Source organism: Culex pipiens, chromosome 3 (assembly GCF_016801865.2).
Source record: "Culex pipiens pallens isolate TS chromosome 3, TS_CPP_V2, whole genome shotgun sequence".
Lineage (NCBI taxonomy): Eukaryota > Metazoa > Arthropoda > Insecta > Diptera > Culicidae > Culex > Culex pipiens.
The window spans coordinates 118940707-118960842 of NC_068939.1; the positions used below are offsets into that span (position 1 = coordinate 118940707).

At 38.6% G+C, this 20136-nt stretch overlaps 2 protein-coding genes across 2 annotated transcripts in view; both read left to right on the plus strand.

Moving 5' to 3' along the window:
* The window catches only part of LOC120413947 (uncharacterized), a 132307-nt gene that overhangs the window by 65135 nt on the left and 47036 nt on the right, over positions 1-20136 (plus strand). The window contains exon 5 of the mRNA XM_052710913.1: positions 19085-19267. Coding sequence (XP_052566873.1) covers positions 19085-19267 — 183 coding nt within the window. The remainder of the gene's footprint in view (positions 1-19084; positions 19268-20136) is intronic.
* LOC120413944 (zinc finger protein with KRAB and SCAN domains 3-like) lies at positions 4202-5475 on the plus strand. The gene is made up of 2 exons (XM_039574949.2): positions 4202-4296; positions 4357-5475. Exon 2 carries the CDS (start codon positions 4361-4363, stop codon positions 5345-5347), a length of 987 nt encoding a protein of 328 aa, XP_039430883.1. The 5' UTR covers positions 4202-4296; positions 4357-4360; the 3' UTR covers positions 5348-5475.

Genomic DNA, 20136 nt, shown 5'->3' on the forward strand with positions numbered 1-20136 from the left:
ATTTTGTTTTCAAACTTCCGGATTTAGGTAGCTTAGTATACCTCCATAGGTAAGCGTTTGGAACCAAAGCAAAATTAATATATATAAACAAAAAAGAATCTATATTTTTGAAGTTTTTTTATTAAACATTCATCAGCTATAACACATTTTCTTAAAACCATGGTGGCACAACTGCTCCAGCACATCAAGAGTGAACGCGAAATAAATAGTGAATCCATCAAACACAAAAACGCTGGATATTCCACCTTACATTTGGATACAAAAAATGGATCAAGCACTGACCGATTCACCAGATACAACGTTACACTGCAGCAACTTGGCGAAGATCGCACAACCATTCCACAGGCGTCCTTCCAATTCGCAGTGGACTCTTCATCGCTTAAGGCGGGATCAAACTTTACCGGGAACGATCTACCAATGGTTAAGATTGAACTGGTATGGAATCGTGCGCCCAACACATTGGTATCTACTGGAAGCGACAGCACTGAACTCCCGTCACTTACATCCGTTGAAGATCTGGTGACCAAGCCCCAGGTAAGCCCACAACCAGCGCCAACGGTTGATGATCTCCCACTGGACCTGTCGACGCCGAAACCAACCGTGAAAGAGCCGGCGCCCAAAAGTGTGTCGAGGAAGCCCCGAACGAAAACGCCCCGACCCAACTACCAAACGGACTTTGTCTGCCAGACGTGCAACAAAACGTTCGGCCGTCAAAGCGGTCTGGTTCAGCACGTCAAGAGCAAGCACAGCGGACCTTGCCCGTTCAAGTGTGGCCAGTGCGGCAAGCGGTTTCCGACGGAAGCCCAGCTGGCGGAACACGAAACGCGACATTCTATGGCGGACAAGCCGTACAAGTGCACGGAGCCGGATTGCACGAGCCAGTTTGTGCACAAAAATGACCTGGCTCGACACTTCCAGGGGTCGCACGGAGAGGCCAGGTTTGGGTGTGAGCAATGCGAGAAGCGGTTCGTACGGCACGATCATCTGTTGGTGCACATGCAAACACATGACCGGAAGCGCCAGAGAGAGGAGAAGGAGTTGGAGCAGGGAAAACGGAGGAAGATTGGGTCACAAATCTGAAAAGAATTGTTAAATTGTTATTGACGGTGATTTTTGGTGGGATATCATGCGCGTATGATACGCCGTATAAAATATACTCGAAGTGACTTAACCCTACTTTCAAGCTCATCTTCCAGGTTTTGAAAACATTATTGTTCTCTCCGCCTTTTTCTTTCAAGCTTAATTTGGTATTACTCGATCAGTGTGTAAGCCAACTTTGTTGTGATTCCTCCATGAATTTATGTCGGTGGATGAACCAACTTTTTTTGTTTATTTAATGAAAAACAAAATAAAATTTGCACTATTTTTACCTGCAGAAACGGTCAACATCATCATCCAAAATCTCCAACGGTTGCTCTCCGCTGATGCTATTAAGCTTGACAGAAAAAGGCGGAGAAAAAAGTGCGGCGAGAGTGGAAATCGCTCGTTTGGATTTGGTGCCAGAGCGACAAAATATTTTTTCAGTGACGTTTATCCTTGCGTTCAACACAAATTGTTACACTCAGAATTAGAGTTGATAAGTTTGCGAAGCGTAGTCTCAGATAAGTCGCCGCGAAAATTCGATTTATTTCCGAAACCACAATGCACCATTTTCCAGGTTGTCAAATATGTCAAATTTAAACAAACCAATGAGAAGAATAAGAAATAAGAAGAATATATTTCTTTTCTAATTTATGATATCTACGAAGATGGAATTTTTTATGCATCTTCCAACAAAGTATGATGAGATGGGACATACTTTCTTCGGCAGTATTGTAGTACTAACCATTCTGAACAATTTTGCTGAAGACATCAAATTTCTATTTCGTATTCTGCTCATTCTACTGCCTTCAAAAAAGTGTTTTTATTCTATAATTTTCTTGTTTTGTTTTTGGAAAATTTGGTGTTATCGAAGCATATTTCCAATCAAATGTTGGTCGGAACATACACGAAAAGTCCCATCTTCCAAGATTTTATAAAAGAGATATTATAAAAAAAAATCTAGCTTAAATTACTCTATAATACGTTCTCTGTCATTTGGTTGTTTAAATTTTACCGATTAAGAATAAGAATGTAAACTTATGTAAATGTACAGTCTTTTGTATAATAATTGGCCTAAACATTGATGTACAAAATAGTAATAAACATAACCAAGGTGATTTTCTGATTTTTAAATGGGTTATTCGCAATGAGTATTAAATGTACTTGTAGATGTCGGTGTAGTGGTAATTAGCCTGGGTTCGATCCCAGTCGGCTCCGGTGGCATTTTTCGGGACAGGTCGTCAGTCAATCCAATGGTCGTCAGTTCAAATTCGCGGGGTGGAAGCGAAGAGACCGCCAAGACCTGTGAGTTGTAGAGTGGAATGTTTTTTTAACTTGCAAATTAACTGGATAAATACATAAAAATGTGTTCCACCTCTTCGAAAAGTGAAAACTCTAGAGTATAATAAAGAGACTATCAATAAATATTACGACTGAAATCATGTAAATAAATCAAATCTAGTACAGAAGCTCCACATTGTTATTATTATTTAAGAGAGAAATTTGCCCATCTTCGTAAAAATGGCTTATAGGGTAAAGGACCCAGTTTTCGCCCTGCTCCAGTTTTCACCCATCTTCTAGTTTTAATCTGTATTTAACTAATTTATACAATTTTTTGGTTGAATTAATTATGCAGATATACAAATTTATTTATTTCAAACACTAATTAGAACTTTACTAATGGATTTCTGTTAACAAGTTTTTATTAGCACTTGAAGAAAATTTAATGATTGTCTTGTTTAAAAAGTTCAACAATGGTGTTTTCAATAAATTAAAGTGGGCGATTTTTGGGGTCATAAAAAATCACGAGATCCAATTTTCGCCCTGGGCGAAATCTAGTAGGGGAAACATGCCCTTTCTAATCAAACACCAATCTTCGTCATATGAAAAGTTTGATGCTCGATTGAAGCTCCAAAAATACTATTTAGGCTATAAACTTACCAGCAACAGCACTGCCGCAAATTTATGCCATTTATTGGCATAATTTAATGCACTTTTGATCATAGTTTCTTTTTTTCGAGACCATTTCTCATCATTTTGGTGGCACACACATCCACACGCAAGATGAGAGGTTAACTGCTTAATGAAAGTCGCCATCAATATCTTTTCACTTGCGCTAACGTTTTCAAAACGCTTAAGATATAAAATTGCTTCAACAACCGGCAACATGTTCTTTTGCACATTAGATAATCACTCACTTGAAAAATAATCCCGAAACATGTTAATAATTAGCAAGCGCCATCAAAAAAACAAACGCGTCAAGTCTTTTGACGTTTGAATTTTGACGACCCATTCCAATCGAAGGCTGAAGAAAACCGAGCAAAGGCAAATGAAGAATAAAGGGTGGTCGCCAACACCACCAGCAGCGCCTGTTGGAGTGAGCCAGTGATGCCTAATCGCAATGAAAAGTGCTTGGAAATATATTTCGAACATTCTAGGTTATTTTAAAGCCTCGTTCGATAGACATTTTCATTTGTTAGCAAAGATCTTTTGCTCACACAACTACCAATAGAGCTTTATGACGTTTCGCGTACGCAAACTAGCGCACCATTTGATTTTGCTGGCCGGACAAAATTTAACCTTACTTTTTTTCGTGTACGTACACGCAATACATGCGCACGTAGATTACTCTATAAGCGACGGCACAAATACTCGTTCACCGATGACGTCATCGATGATCATCAGCAAACTAACACTACCAAAGCTCACTAATACATCGGCATTAATATTGCCTTCACGTTTCACCTTAAGCGTATGAGCTTTATTATTTTTCATTAAGGTGAAGCCGTTGATCATTTTCGAAGAAAGTTGATCATCACTCTAAAATTCTCTGTATTGAATTCAATTTAACCAATTTCTGCAACTTCTTTCTTTTTCTGAAATCTATCAAAAACGAACATGATCTAAGCGAAATAGTAAAAATAAATATATGCAAATAAAAATACAAAAAATTAAATAAGAAAAAAATAAAACCAGAAATCAAAAGTTGCCCAAAATGACTTTCCGAATACGGAGAAAATAAAAATCTGGGCTTTAGAGGGTTAATTGACAACCTGATGTCGCGAAAAAAACACAATTTGTTAAGTGTACTGCTATAAAATTGCTAACAATGCATGATACTGCTATTGCAGAGTCATTTGTATGTATCACAAAGCACCGTTCAAGCTGCCACCATTTGTAACTGATTCGGAATTTTGATATTAATTTCAACAGACGGTAACATAATACCTTTCGATTTTCAAGAAATCTTTGCCATAAGGTTATTTTTTATTATAGAATTATGGAACCGATATTCCTAGACATGGCCCAAATGGAAAATTACCAACACGACTACTACAGTACGTACGGAGATCAAATGCAGTACTCCTACGATTCTCCGCAGTATTCAGCGGCACAACCGTGCGCTCAACCTGGGTACGATTACTATCAATACCAGAACGTAGCGGACCAGCTGGTGTACTCCGCTCCAACGGGACACGACGCAGTCATTGTACTGGCTACGGATCAGCAGTCCGGATCGTTCTCCAACAGCACCCAACTTGACGCTGATGCCGACACTAGTGTGATGTCGTTCAAAACCGAAGCCGAAATGCTGAAATATTTTAGCACTTTGGGAGGCATCGACAACATCCAGATCTTGCCGACTGTCGGCGAGATGGAAAATACTGAGAAATACATCGATCAGACCCTTTGTCAGTCTGTTCAGGCGGAGAGCGTTGAACCGCCAACAACCATTGACAGCAAGGATCGTGAACCAGTGTTGCCAGACCAGCCGGAACAACCCGTCCAGCGAAAACCAGCAACCAAATCAACAACCCTCACAGCACCGAAACGTCCCCGAACCCGTCACGTGTACGAGAACAGCTCGTTCGTGTGCGAACCCTGCGAGCGAACCTTTGGCCGGCGGAGCAGCTTACGGCAGCACAACAACGTTCACCACTCGGGACCGCGCGAGCATCGGTGCGAAGAGTGCGGAAAGCGGTTCCACACCGTGGACGATCTGCACCGGCACGTGAAGCGACACGTGACCCTCCACAAACCGTACAAGTGCGCCGAATGTCCGCGCCAGTTCAACTACCAGCAGGACCTGGTTCGGCACGTTGCTGTGCAGCACGGCGTTGCCAAGTACGCGTGTCAACACTGTGGCAAAAGGAGTGCCCGCCGGGATCACCTGCTGGCGCACGAAGCCTCCCACACGCGGAGGCAGGACCGGACGCAGCGACGGAATCGGTTCCAGGAGTTGGCGCAGCAACAAGGGGAGAACTGAGCTGGGAAGCTTAGTTGTTAATGACTATCATAATTTTAACTGTTATGAAGAGCTTGATTCTACGTTAGTTTTAAATAGAAAAAATCACAAAAATAAATTTATGATTTTAACAAAGTTAGGTTTTCAAATTGTAACGCATTTTTCTTAAAACACGAGATTTACTACGGGTGCAACGACTTGCTGAAAATTGGGATGCACAATAGGGTGGCCAAAATCCGGGCTGAAAACTGAAACAATAGCTTTTCTCCATACGATTTGACGATTACAAACTTGAAGCGATTAGAGGGAGGGGTTCCCGTGGGCAAAATGAGCTCAAATTTGGAATTTATCCTATACAAAGCAAAATATTTCCGAATGTTACATCATTTATGATCTAAACATTCAAATTTAAATGCAATTTGGTGTGATTTAACCGTGAACGTTGAATCTCAAGTTTACATCAACTAGAATTTGTTTTTTACGTAAATTCACATTTTTTTCCTGTGTAGTGTTGGGTCAATCTTTGATTTTAGCGGGTGGACCACTCTAATCCACTCTCTGATGTGACCAACCAAAATTTCGGTTTTCAAAAATAATACAATATTAAGTATTTTCGTTTTTAACAAGTAAAACCATTAAATTATTTTTTGCAATTCCGTCGTGAAACTACTCACTTTTCCTGTCATTCTTGAACGACGAAATAGCCTACTTTTCTGTACCAACAATAACAGAATCGAATAGCAACACTCAAATGGGTGCTGTAAATTTGAACTTTCCAGCACTTGTTTCATTTTTTTTTGATTTAAACGATTTATTGACCAAATACATGAAAATTTAACTTTAAATTTCACTCAGTGTGTGTTTTTTGAAATTGCAAAAAATGTTGTATGGAAAACTTGATTTTTTCAGCACTCTTCGTATTTATCCAACTCGGTGAACCTCGTTGGATAAATGTACGACTCGTGCTGAAAAAATCGTCTTTTTGCAACTTGTTGCATAAACTACTATTTTATTTTTTGTTATAATTAACTTTCTCTTATTTGTGGTAGCAATTACAAAATTTCATGCAGTAAATCATTATTACTTCACCCATTACTTTCTAGTATCTAAAGTTCTTTGTCATGATGGTTATGCTCGTAGCATAAATATTGCATCTTTTCAATGGACGATTTCATCTAATAAGCCAAACAATCCTATTATTCTTCATTGCTTACATTATAATATTTTTTTAAAGATCGGAAACTAACAGTCTAGTTTTCATTGTTAACATTGAAACATTAAAAAATTATAACTCGGGACTCCGGCAACCAAATTAAACCTAACTTTGCGACAATGCACAACATTATCAACCAAACAAAACGAGTTTGTTATTATTTACATTTCGAGGTCAAAACTAGATTTTCTCAGAACGTCGAAAAGCGACATGTGACAAGATAGCACTAAATCGTCACTGATATGTTTTAATGTTTTAGGCCGTAGCAAATATTTTTCAAAGTTTATGTCTCCCCTTCCCCCCTCCCCCCTTCTCCATTGAAAATTGGTCTAAAAATCAGGGGGCAAAAAAATATTTTTCCAAAAAACTTCAAAATTTCCATCAAAATAGAAGTCTAATCAACGGAAAACAATCTAAAATGCATTTTTCTGCATTGATAATCATATTTAGCATGTTTGGGCTTGTTTAAAAATGTTTTGAATTTTTGCGAAAGTCCAATGTACAGCACCGCAAAAATTTTACTTTCGCAAAAAATTAACTTTTCGTCAATACTTAGATATTTTAGAAACTAATGATGGCAAAACAACTGGACAGGTGTATAATGCATTTTAACACCTTTTTTCACTAACATTTTTCCCAAGGAAGAAACTGGGTGCTGAATAACGGCTCGCAAAACGGCCTCAATTTTGAACTGTCAAAGTGTCTGTCGCCAAAAGTAGAGAGTATTGTTATCGGTATTTTTTTTCTGCAGGAAGTTTTTAATGAGTGGCTTTTGGAACCTGGAGTTGAAGTCAAGAAATCTTAAGAAAGTTGAAGGAGCGATCGCCATTTTTTTATGATTATGAATGGAAATTGTTTATGGAGTCGATGCGGTTGTTACTATCCAGAAGCTGTCTTTATTGTTTGCTTCCGTTTGAAAACCTACTGGTTTTTTTTTTTGTTGGGTTGAGACCACTGCGACCATGACTTTGATCTATTGCGGTATACCCATTTTATTATCGCAGTCTTCAGGATGACACGTTACCATTTAGGGTGACTGTCATTGGCTGACGTAGCGGTATGCCCCATTCAGGTATAATTTCTAAAATGAAATCAACTACCTTACTGGGGTTTTCTTGCCAGATCTCTTTAGGGCTTAAAATAGGCCTGTTAAGAATCTGCCTTCGCCTTGCAGATAGTGCGCTGCAGTCGCATATTAGATGTTTTGATGTTTCGGTTTCACAGTCACAGAACCGACAGATATCTATTTGACAAAGACCTAGCTTTTTCAAATGATATCTAGACGGACAGTGTCCTGTTATAAGCCCGATATAGATATTTAGATATTTCTTGTTCAGATTGAGTATTTTTTTTGATTTTTGAGTAGAGGGAGTGATGAACTCCCTAGATTGTCTCAGTAATTGTGTTTTCGTCCAGTTTAACTGAATCGTCTTTTCCTCATGTTTTACAAACTCCATTTTTAATACGCTTTTTGAGACCCCGCAGAAGGGTTCTGGGCCAATGAAGTGCCCTTCTGACCCATTTCTAGCAAGAAGGTCGGCTTTTTCGTTTCCATCTATACCCCGGTGGCCCGGAACCCAGTACAGATGTACTTGATTTTTAGATGCTAATTGTTTTAAAAGTTTCCTGCATTCCCATACTAGCTTAGACTGGCATGTTGGTGATTTTAGAGCATTTAACGCAGCTTGACTGTCTGAGAAAATACAAATTTTTGCAAGTCTGTAATTCCTTCTAAGACAAATGGATGCACATTCTAAGATAGCATAAATTTCTGCCAAAAATACTGTTGTCCACTGACCCATTGGAATCGATACACTAACTCCTGGACCCGTAATCCCTGCACCTGTCTTATTTCCCATTTTTGAACCATCTGTGTAAAATATTATAGATCCTGGTGAAACGCGAGGCCCTCCTGACTCCCACTCATTGCGATTTGTTTCAATCACCTTGAATGGTTCGTCTAAGTTCAACGTGCTCTCCATCCAGTCACTAGTCATAAATACATTTTTGTTAATTTTTATAAAAGATATTATCTTTAGATGCTCAATGCTAGAGCTTTCCACTGTGCTTTGTATTTTTCTTAACCTCAGCGCACTCTTTGCAGCCTCCATTTGCACAAACTGGTACAAGGGAGGAATGTGAAGAGATGCGTTTAAGGCTTTGGTTGGTGTACTTCGCATTGCCCCGGTTATAGAGAGACAAACTAAGCGTTGTAGTTTTTCTAATTTTTTTTGAGTTGTTGTTTGTTTTGTTTTTGGCCACCATACAAGAAAGGCATATGTTATTCTAGGTTTTATAATAGCTGTGTAAATCCATTGTATCATTTTTGGTTTTAAACCCCAATGTTTCCCAAACGTTTTTCTGCTGATCCATAAAGCATTTGTGGCTTTGTTAACCACCTGCTCTAAATGGATGTTCCAATTCAGTTTTTCGTCCAACAACACCTCCAAGAATTTTACGTGTTTTGAGTATTGTAAATCTAAACCTACTGGTTTAGTGACAATCTTATCTGTTTGTTGGATCAGCTTTGCTAGAATTAGCGATGTGTTATCGTTGGACCAGGAAGAGCTGCAGGATTCCAAAATCAGCCAGGGAATTTATCTGCGACATCGCAGAATGACATTCTCGCCACAGTTCTTTGTCAACCGTAAAAAAGAAAAACCTTTTCTAACTAATCGAAACTTGAAAACACATACAATTTTTTTGCCAAAAATGTCAAAAAATAGACAAAAAAAAACACAAACTACTGATTATAAAACAGCCCATTTACCAGTATTAAAAAAGTCATGCTTGTGTTTAAACAGACTCCTACTTTGTAGATGTAAACAAAGTGGGATCATTCGAAAATCACGTTACGCATTCTTTCTTTTCACCACCCAGGGTAGAAAATAAGACAACATACTATACGAAACATACAACAATAAACAATTCGAAATGCATTATTCTGCGTTTATAAGGGACCATCCATAAACCACGTGGACACCTTAGGAGGGGGGGGGGGGGGGTTCAAAGATTGTCAACGCTCCATACAAAAAAGATTTGTTTTGTATAGAAATTGTCCACGAGGGAGGGAGTGGGGGGTCTGAGATTTCAAAAAAGTGTCCATGAGGTTTATGGATGGTCCCTTATAGACGCAGAAGAATGTATTTCAAATTGTATTCAATTGATTGTACGTCTATTTCCACTGAAATGTTGAAGTTTAAAAAAAAGTTGGCCCCTTGATTGGAAGTGAGAACCTAAACTTTGAAAAATAGTTGCAACTGTTTTACTTGAAATAAAAACAGTTCTCCTCTACCTAAATATCTCTGTACCCACGATACGGATCATGTCCTCAACATGTTAACTACCAAGCTTGAATTGAATAGAAATTAAATCAGCACATTATCTACCTCTAAATAATTTAAATCTGAAACTCATCGTAATAGTTCATACTTTTGGTTATACCATTGGACGGATAACATATCATGCTCTTGATCTCCACACCTAAAATACCTATACAAATGGTCGATTCCTTATAAAAGTAGTTTGTATGGAAAACTAGGGCGGTTCGTCGCGGTTGCATACAAGCAAAAAATTGCATGCAACATGTGGGAGTAGTGAACTGCACTAATTCTCCATACAAACTTTGAAGAAACCCCATTCGGCAATGTCTAAATATTTTAGATGAGATTAACCTGCGCAGTCATTTTTGTCAATTTGTGTAGGTCAGTGTAATGGTTATTAGAGGAAAATCACTCATTACAGCAAAATATTATCAAACAATCACTTTATAAGTATGGGTGTTTGCAACAAGAGAATGGGAAAAAGTGTGTATCATATGCAACATGGAACAATGTTTATCTAGTACCTATTGCTGTTTCACTTACCTGTTTTCTAATAAAGGAGAGAAACTGATGAAATTATTTCGTTTTTTCGTGGTATGCAATACACACACTGTTGGATCCTGGTCAAAGAGGTTTAGCGGAACATCAGGTACAACTTTGGTAATACTATATAAGCCTCCTTGGAACTTAAATTTTCGTCATTCGTTTTAAAAATTACCAAGGCTCACACATTAGTAATCAAAATCCTCGCAATAGTTCACAATAATGTGTGATTACGGAAATACGGCATCCATTTTTGGGTTGAACACACCCGTCCAATCACCTTCCTCTGAAATCAACCTTCAGGAACCGAGTTACGATATCGACGCATTGCTAGCCAGTTTATCAGAGTCATCCATCGTAACACCAGCCGCATCCCCAGAAACCATCGCGTACGATTGGACAGCGAGCTTTTCCCAGCAACAGTTTGAAGACGTGGATCAGTTCACGTCTTGTATCCCTCAGCAAGATTCCTCATCATATCCAGTGTTGTGTCCATCGGAAAGTATTCAATTTCCTGAATCAACCAGCTGTCCCTCAGAGTTTGCACAAATCGATCCAGAGTTGCTTTACAATCTACTGCTAACGGAAACAGATACTGCAACATCAGTTCAGGCAAACGAAACAAATGAGCCACAAGAAACGAACGACTTCAAGTCAGATGAACTGTGTGACAAAACGGATCAACCTCAGGTTCAAGTCAAGGTGGAAGTCCAATCATTAGATAAGATCAGTGCACCAACGCTAGAATTCCACGTAGAACCAAATGACACATGGAACTCAGAACCCTTGCAGCCGCTGTTCGACTTGGGAATCGTAGATGCTCCAGAGAATGTTGTACTAGATACCAGCAGATCTCAAGTTGTGCTTCCCACAAGCTGTGTGACGATTCCGCGTGAAGAACCACCGAGCTCAACAGTCTGTCCCTCGCAACTGCAACAACTCACGTCGCCGCAACAGCTACAGTTCACCGTCATTGAACATCCTGGACCATCTAATGTTGATCTGTCCTACCAGAACTTGATTAACGCAGTTGAGCGGAAAAGGATCAACTCCGATACGCAACGTCAGGCTGACGCTGACACACCGGCACGGATCGTCAAGACGGCACCACTTGAACGAACCGTAATCCCGGTTGTGTCGTACTCGCGCGATCAGCTGACAGTGATTCCGGAATCCGTTGAGCAGCAACCAACGCAACCAGCCATGAGCTGTGCCCAGCTTTTTTCGTCCTTTTCGTTCTCGTCACCTGATGAGGAACCTCAGCCCGAAGATATCATGGTGGTCGAGGAACATCCCAACGAGCTGGAAGCGGCTAAACCGAGCTTGAAGCGAGGATTCGTCGAAGTACAGAACCAGTACGTTATCATCTCCAACGGAACGAATCAAGCCTTTGAAGTCCAGGAGATGTACAAGGTGGCCACCGAAGAGGACCACATCGACGAAGATTCACAGCCCGCTCGGAAGAGGCAACGCCGCATCAACATCGACTACGGCACAAACTTTCAGTGCGTCCCGTGTGGCAAGACCTTCGGCAAGAAGGGAAGTCTCGAGCAGCACAACCGTTCGCACCACACGAACGAAGTGCGCCCATGGCACTGTGACACGTGCGGGAAGAACTTTGCCACCGAAGAGAAGCTGCGAATGCACGAGGCCAACCACGATGATCGGAACAAGAAGTTCCAGTGTTCGGCCTGTGAAAAACGGTACGCGCACTGGAAGGACTGCGAGCGGCACTACCAGTCCAGCCACGGAACGCCGGCCTTCCAGTGTGGCCAGTGTGGGAAGGCGTTCGTGCGCAGGGATCACCTGTTGGCGCACGAGGTGTCCCACGGGAGGCGCCAGGATCGGGAAATGCGGAAGGAGCTTAAGATTCCTAGAAGAGGAGGATTGACGCTAATTAAATCCTGAAACGAGGTAAACTTTATTTGAATCGTCGATCCGACACGTATCGTGAGCGAATGCGATACCAAACCAGCCAGTGATTGGTTGCTCATGAATTGGTTGACGTACTACACTTTTAGCGACACTCACACATAAGCCATAATTTTAATATAGCATGATCTAAGTTACTGCAAAATAGAATAGAAGATTAAAACCTACCAAAGCTGAACGCATTTCGGTCTGCTAATCTGCTCATTAACTAATGCGATAAATAAATAAAGAAGCAAATATGATAGTGAACAAGGTTCAAAACTAATTCAAGCACGTTTGAGTCGCGTCCGATCAGTGCCTACGAGCATAGAATAGAGAAAGATAGAATTGCCACTCATTTACCGACCGGGGGACAAAACTGTGCTGCCTAACTGATGCCAGCGGCGAAACGGGGAACTACAACACCCTGCGCATAATACTGTCAAGAATGTGGAGAATTGGTTGGCACATATTTATTATTTATTAAAAATGTAAAATGATTTAAAAAATAAGCATGGAAAACAAATCAAAACAATAATGAAAATTCAAGATAAGTTCATCCCTTAACTAGGATATTTTGTTTTGAATAAGATTAAATGATTTTTATTTCGCATCAGCATTTTTTTCCTAAATTTCAAGATTATGCCAAATAAGTTGACACCCGTTTTCACTTCTCCAAGACATCTGTTTTGTCATGTTGACATTTCGCTGTCGCTGTTAAACCAAGTAAAGAATCGGAAGAGGAAATGACTATTTTGCCGTTCGGAGTGAAGAAAAGTGGTCGTGGTGTTCCAGCAAAGACTCCGCACTCCAACTTAAACCGCAATTTGCGCCTAATCCTAACGTTCTACCACCTTTACTAGTCTCGTCTTTTCATCCGGCTTCCAAGCACCATTTCACATTTTTGATTGCCAACTGAACGTCTGTCCATTTTCCATCTGTCACTGTCAAACAAAACGCACCCTCCAGAATGCACAGGGCAGTTCCATCAAAGTGCACAGTGCGCATTTCGACTGAAGTTCCCCGTTTCGAGCAGTGGTGGCGCTGTCGGCAGTGTCGCTTGACGTTTACAAGGGGGAATCGGCAAGTGGCAATTCTACCTATCTCTATTCTATGCTACGAGTGAAGAGGACAATTTTAACCAATCTGGACCATTCAAGAGATACTTTTTTTTCATCGGTTATGAGTAAGAAAACCCTCAGAAATTCGTAGAAACCGCAATAAAAAATGTTACAAAATGTTACACAATTATCGCGAAAGTTTCTTTAGAGTATGAATTAGTCCACTACGTATTTTTAGGAGAACATTGAGGTGAAATTGTTGAGCGATGTTAAAAATAAACATGTGTTTGTATAAAAAAAAACCATCTCATTTGTTTTCATAAATACATTTGACGTTGCCGTGCTATCTTGTCGCACGTTACTTTTTGACCTCCCAAGAAACAGGACAGGACAGGATTTTTTTTTGGGTTTTGTTGAATTCAGGAATGGAATTAGGTTGGAATCATAAAATCATAAAAATCCAATCAGCAACACATTTTTTTGGGTCCCTTTTAGGGTCCTAAACAACCTCCCAAAATTTGGAAGCGATTGGTTAAGCCCACGATTGGCGCAAAGCGAATGAAATTTGTATGGAAATAACTATGGGAAACGAGCATTTTCATATTTTTGAATTTACAAAATTTATGTTTTATTATTTTATGAAACCAACACCTTAGCAGTGTAGCCCTGGATGTCCTGAACAACTCTCCCCAAGAAAGTATGGTGCTGAAGTGCGTCACAAAACAGATATATAGTTTCAAAAGTAGTGTAATGAAATAATCAGTGAAACTCAAATATTCTGCCAACATTGCCTAAGAAATCATGAAATACAAAATAGACATGACTGTTCTTATATTTTGATGAACCTTACTTAAAATCGACGTGAAGAAGTGTTCAGAAGACATTATTTAGTTAAGTTGCACCCCAAATCCTCAAATATATTATAGTTTTCGAAAGATTCCGCTTGACTTGGCAGTGTTGGCAAAAAGTATGATTTTTACCGAGTATTTCGAAATGTCTCTCTTGAACGCTCTGTAACTTTTGTTAGAAGCAATTTGGCACCATACTGTCTTCGGGAGAGTTGTTCAGGACATTCAGGGCTATACTTCTACGGTGTTAGTTTCATGAAATAATAAAACATGAATTTTGTAAATTTAAAAATGTGAAAATGCAAGTTTCCCCATATTAATCGCTCCCAAATTCTGGGAGGTTGTTGGGTACCCTAAAAGGGATCCAAAAAATGTGTTGCTGAAATAAACAATTTTCGATTCCACCCTAGTGAGGCATTGTAGCGTTCTTCACAACGTCGATTTCATTTAAGAAAATTTGCCTTATAATGCAATCAAATTTGATCTAAATGAAAACGAAATGTAAAAAGGAAAAAACATGTTAAGTAAAGGCAATCATCTCGATAGTTTTATTTTATTTTAAATCTGATGTTACTTTTGAATTACGTGAATTCAAAAAGAAAATCACTGCAACATCAAAACTCACAACCGTCATCAAAACATACTACCGCCGCCTGGGGTGAATCGGAATACACTGTTACACATCGGACAGCTGTTTAGCCTTGTACTGCACATTATTTGGATATTTTTGATTGGTTTTGGATAGATCAGACACAGACCAACACAAATAGTGCATCGTTGGCCAAATATTGAGCTTTTAGTTGGTCTAAAAACTGTCAAAAAACAGCCCAGTTGACGGTAATTATTAATTTATTGTTATTTTTTATGATAATTTCACAAATTCGTCCAATAAAATGGAATAAAAACATAAAATGTAATGAAAATTAGTGATTTTGTTTTTTTAATTCAATACTCTAAAAAACATTACCATTAAAACAAAATGTTCACAACATTTACCAAAAAAATAATGCTTTGAATTCCTAACAGAAAGATAGTAAAAAACGGTCAAATAAAACACATATTTTCAGTGAAAATTTAAGTGCAATCAACTGATATGACTTGTTATTTCAATTTCAACCTGTGGTAGTGCAGGCCAGTGAAAAGGGCGTCCAATTTTCTCGGGTTTTGAATTTCCCGATGAACGGAAAACATATATACAAAAAAAAATTTAACAGACATAAATCCATGTTTTTCATTTTATTTGTTATGTTATTTAAGCTTAAAGTCATAGAATTAGCTAAAGAATCAGCAATTCCCCACGAAAACAGCATGATTCAAAAAAAGGTCTCCGATTGGGCTCAAATTTTGTCGAAATTATTTAAATACGCAACTTTTGGTACCCTTACATGTACAGGCCATCGCTGAAATTTTCAAGTTATCCATGTTTTAGTGAAAAAAGACGATTTTTTCCCGTTTTCGTCATTTTCCCATTTTTTCGCGTGGCGCGTCGAAAAACCCAGTTTTTATTTTCAAAAAATCTTATCTCAGAGTATTGAAAACATAACTACACCATTTTATGTAAAATTTTCCGAGGAATCAGGTAAAAATGTTTTCAGACATAGGCTCTTTGGTCCCGAGACCAAGTTTTCATACGACCTTTTTAAATGTTAAGCTAGATTTTTGAAACTTCTTATTAATTTTCCCAAATAGCAAAACTAATAACCTTTCTTTTGCGTCTAGCACAGCTAAAATCGGATGAAATGGCGCGGAGATATGATTATTTGAAACAAGTTGTTTTTGCGAAAATCGACGAAAATGGCCATTTTTCGGACCTCCCTAACACGGCGTAGGTTACCCTAATGGCCAATAAAAAACGGGTCTAATTATTTCGGCCAAGGAGCCCCCAGAAAAATTTTCAAGCCCGATCGGAGAACTTTTTTTCGAATCATGCTGTTTTCGTAGGGAATTGCTATAATGTTAATTGGTGATAACCTACACGTCAATCTAAACAAGGACAGCAATTTTGAGATAGTTTAAAATGCATTAAAAATGTTTTTTTGCCTCCTACTTTGTAGATGTAAACAAAGTGGGATCATTCGAAAATCACGTTACGGATTCTCTCTATTCATCACTAGGCTAAGTGATTTTTCACGCTCGGAAATATTTCAATATCACGGGGACCTCAATTTCAAAAAACCCAATTTCACGCAAATTTCGCAGTACGTGAAAAATGTTAAAATAACTCTGAAAATCTTTTGTTTAAATCATAAAAAAAATACTTTTTATGCTTCATTATATATTATTCTTCAATAAACTAAAAAAATCTTCGCTAAATTTGAACGTGACATAAAAAATCTCATAATTTTCAAAAAAGTTTCCAGGCATGCGTATTATCATTTATTGAACTATTTTTAATATTTGACTAATAAAGCAAAAACGTTTTCGCTGATTAGCTTCTGTTTTATCAGTTTACATTTTATTGAATTTCATATCAAATTAAGATTCAACAATCTTGTCCAGCCAAAATAGTTTGAATTTTCTGCGACATTTAGCGCATTCAAGATGATTTTTAAGGATTTCATCTCTATTTATAAAAAAACTAAATTTAAAATCTATAGGCAAAAGTATTATAATTTGTAACGAAATCGAAATTTTTATTCAAAATGCGAACAGAAAACAAAAAAAGGTGGCATTTTTGAACTTTCACGGGAATCATCCACCCAAATAATCAAATATCGTTAAAATTAAACAGGACTTAGAAAAAAATCTGAAATGTTTTCAAAAGGTGATTCCAAAGATAAAAAATACGCTGCATTTAATTTGGAATAAAAAAAAGTTTATTGCATTTAATTTCTTCTGAAATTTTACATTTCAAATAAAATTGTAGTAAACATTTTTCTAAGGCGAAAAAAATACTGGACTTTGTTATTTTCTAAAAAAAAAATTACATATCTACACAATTCTTCAAATGGTTCATATCGAGCTTTTCTTTTTTTATGGTTGATATATTAATGTTATTTGAAGAAAAAAAATGATATGAGGAAATTTATAAATTTCAAAAAAATTTCATCAAATTTCACTAACCCTATATAAGAAGTTAAACAAGGGTATTCACTCGCTTAATTCTACTGTAGTTCTATCAATTCTTTTTATTCCTATTTGAGTTTGATAAAATAATTTGAAAAAAACATAAAATTTCACGGAATTTCGTGGAAAAGGACATATGTTGCGGATTTCACGCTGTCCGCGAAATCGTGAAAATTCACTAACCCTATTCATCACCCAGTTCTTAATCTGTGTTAAACTTTGTTCACTTTGTCCGAAATAAGTCATTTTGCATAATGAATTCATACTGTTAACTGAGGCGAATCGGGACTACAGTCTGAAACGGGGCAGCAGTTTTCGAGCAAATCATATTATTTTTTAAACATTTTTTTTAAGAATAAGAGATAACTCTTTTAACAGAGCAATACTTTAAAAAATATCTTGCCTGTTATCGCAAAAAAAAACCTACAATACTATGCCAATTTTTAATTAGACATGGTGATCGCTGTAAAGCTATCAATGAATTAAAACATAGTTATAACCCACAATCATCACTCCCTAAACACGGCCCACCTATAGAGTCTTGCACCCGTGGCCAAAAATAAGAGTAGCATTGACCTCCGGAGGGCACCAAAATGCTGGTGCATCGGTGCAGACTACCGGTATGCGCTTCCTATTTTTAGCATGCAATGCTGCAGAAAAGTCGCGCCTAGAAAACGAAACGAAAACGAAACTATTGGCACTACGCCCCCCGGGGCATGGCCTTCCTCTAACGTGGGATTTCTGCTCCAGCGCCTCTGACGAGACAGGAGAAACCGGGACCGACGTTTTACTTCACCATCCGATAGAAGCTCAGTGGATAAGGCGGGAATCGAACCCGCGTCTCATAGCATCATCGGGATCGGCAGCCGAAGCCGCTACCCCTGCGCCACGAGACCCACGCCGCGCCTAGAATATCTCCCTAAAACACCGGGCAAGAAAGCCGGCCGGTGTGTTGAAACAGCAGACATTCCTGATTCGCACACATATGTTTATTTTTTCCGAACGTTTACCTTCTCCTCATGTTTCATGCATATTATGTGGGTCGGATCCTGGGTGGTAGGGGACAAGCCCCTATTTTCATCACTAGCCTTGTCATTTCTTCAATTGGGTGCAAATTTTTATGTAAAACAATTTCTGATCACTTTTTTCATCTTCATGCAAAAAAAATATTGACAAAAAAACATTTTTTAGGTGAATCGACTATGATCCCCTTGGAACGAGCTGTCAAGCAGGATTTTTTCTGTCAGAAGGGTCGCGAAGATATAAAAAATTAAATTAAAAATTCATTTTAAATCCTTTGCGGTCGTACAAAGGGGTCATTGTGCTCATAAAAATGAGCTTTATCGTTGTGAACAGTAACATCACAAATTAAAGCTTAATTTTAGGACCCAATTCATTTGCATTTTAAAGTCTCAAAACTCCCCAAATACGAAACTTGTTAACTTTGCCTTTAATTTTTGGCGATGACGCCACAAATATACAAAATTATTGAAATTCTGTTAAGAATTCTAAAGGTTCAAGACCGGTTGTGGTTAAACAATGGGACACTCTCCCCTATACTCTGCTTGGAACTGACAAATTCTGGATATTCATTCCCGTTGGTAGCAGTTGAAGATGATTGCAAAGTTGTGCAAAATTGTTCTGCAGCTATTTTGTGGAATGTTTGAATAATTTTCTATTCAAAACATGGGAACATATTTTCATAATCGGGATAACTCGCCCAACAAAAACCCAAACCCAAAAACCGCCAGCTCGTCTTCTAATGGTCCACTTTTTCCCGCATTCACTTACAGCCAGGACAGCCGCGACTCGTCCGCGTCCAACTGGGACCTATCGAGCTCGTGCGATAGCCACTACTGTGACCAGGGACGCCACTACGCCAGGATGGGTGCCGGAACGTACGCCACCGTGATGGGTGGCCCCGGGCCGGGGCTACTCCGGAGGCGTTACTCGGTGCCGGAAATCATCATGAGGAAGTAAGTTTTGGGAAGGCGGTGGCGAGGAAGGTAATTTTTTTGCTGATTTGTTTTTAATTACCAAACTAATCAGATATTTCAGAAATATCTGGCAACACTTCAATAACACGATTTAACATTCTTCCTTTGGCATCAACACATGGCTTTCCATCTCACTTTCTTTCAAATCATCATTTATTTTCTTCTGTTCGGTTGGTTTCAATTCATTTTCTGCATAAAATTTTGTTTAGTTTCAAAATGGTTAAAATTTTCATCGTAAGTTATCATTTTGTTCAAACGTGTTAATTTTAGATACCATGAGAAATCTGAAATATCCTACAAATAAATCCTACTCATACTCAATCATCAAACCCCAACTTCCGTTCTCTTAATAAAATAAAAAAGTATCGTTCCAACCAGCTGTTTTCGATCGATTTCCTCCTTTCATGAGCGCACGGGAATGTTTTGCGTAACAAAATAAAAATACAGCGAGGATATTCAGAAGCTTTGTTGCGACTTGCTCGTTGAGGGGACCGTACGGAGGTGTAAGTGAAAAAGTCTGCAGAGCTTTTTGCCAAGCATAAAACAGTAACTTGCTTGGTTTTTGCTATCCCCTTTTAAGTAGTGCAGTTATGTTACAATGACGTCGCGGCGTGACAGAAATAACTCCCCCTCGTTATGATCATCAAGAGGGTTATTTTTATGAATGGAATCGCTTCGATGTCGCAGTTCCTGTAACCTTTCAAGTGTGATAATTTTAACATTGAACTTTGAGTGGTATCAAATCTACCGTAATCTAAAATTGACGGACAATTTCGCATAGATATTTAAACTTATTAACTGAATTTTTGGATTTTCAAAAACAAAAAAGTTACTTAATCCACCCTTAG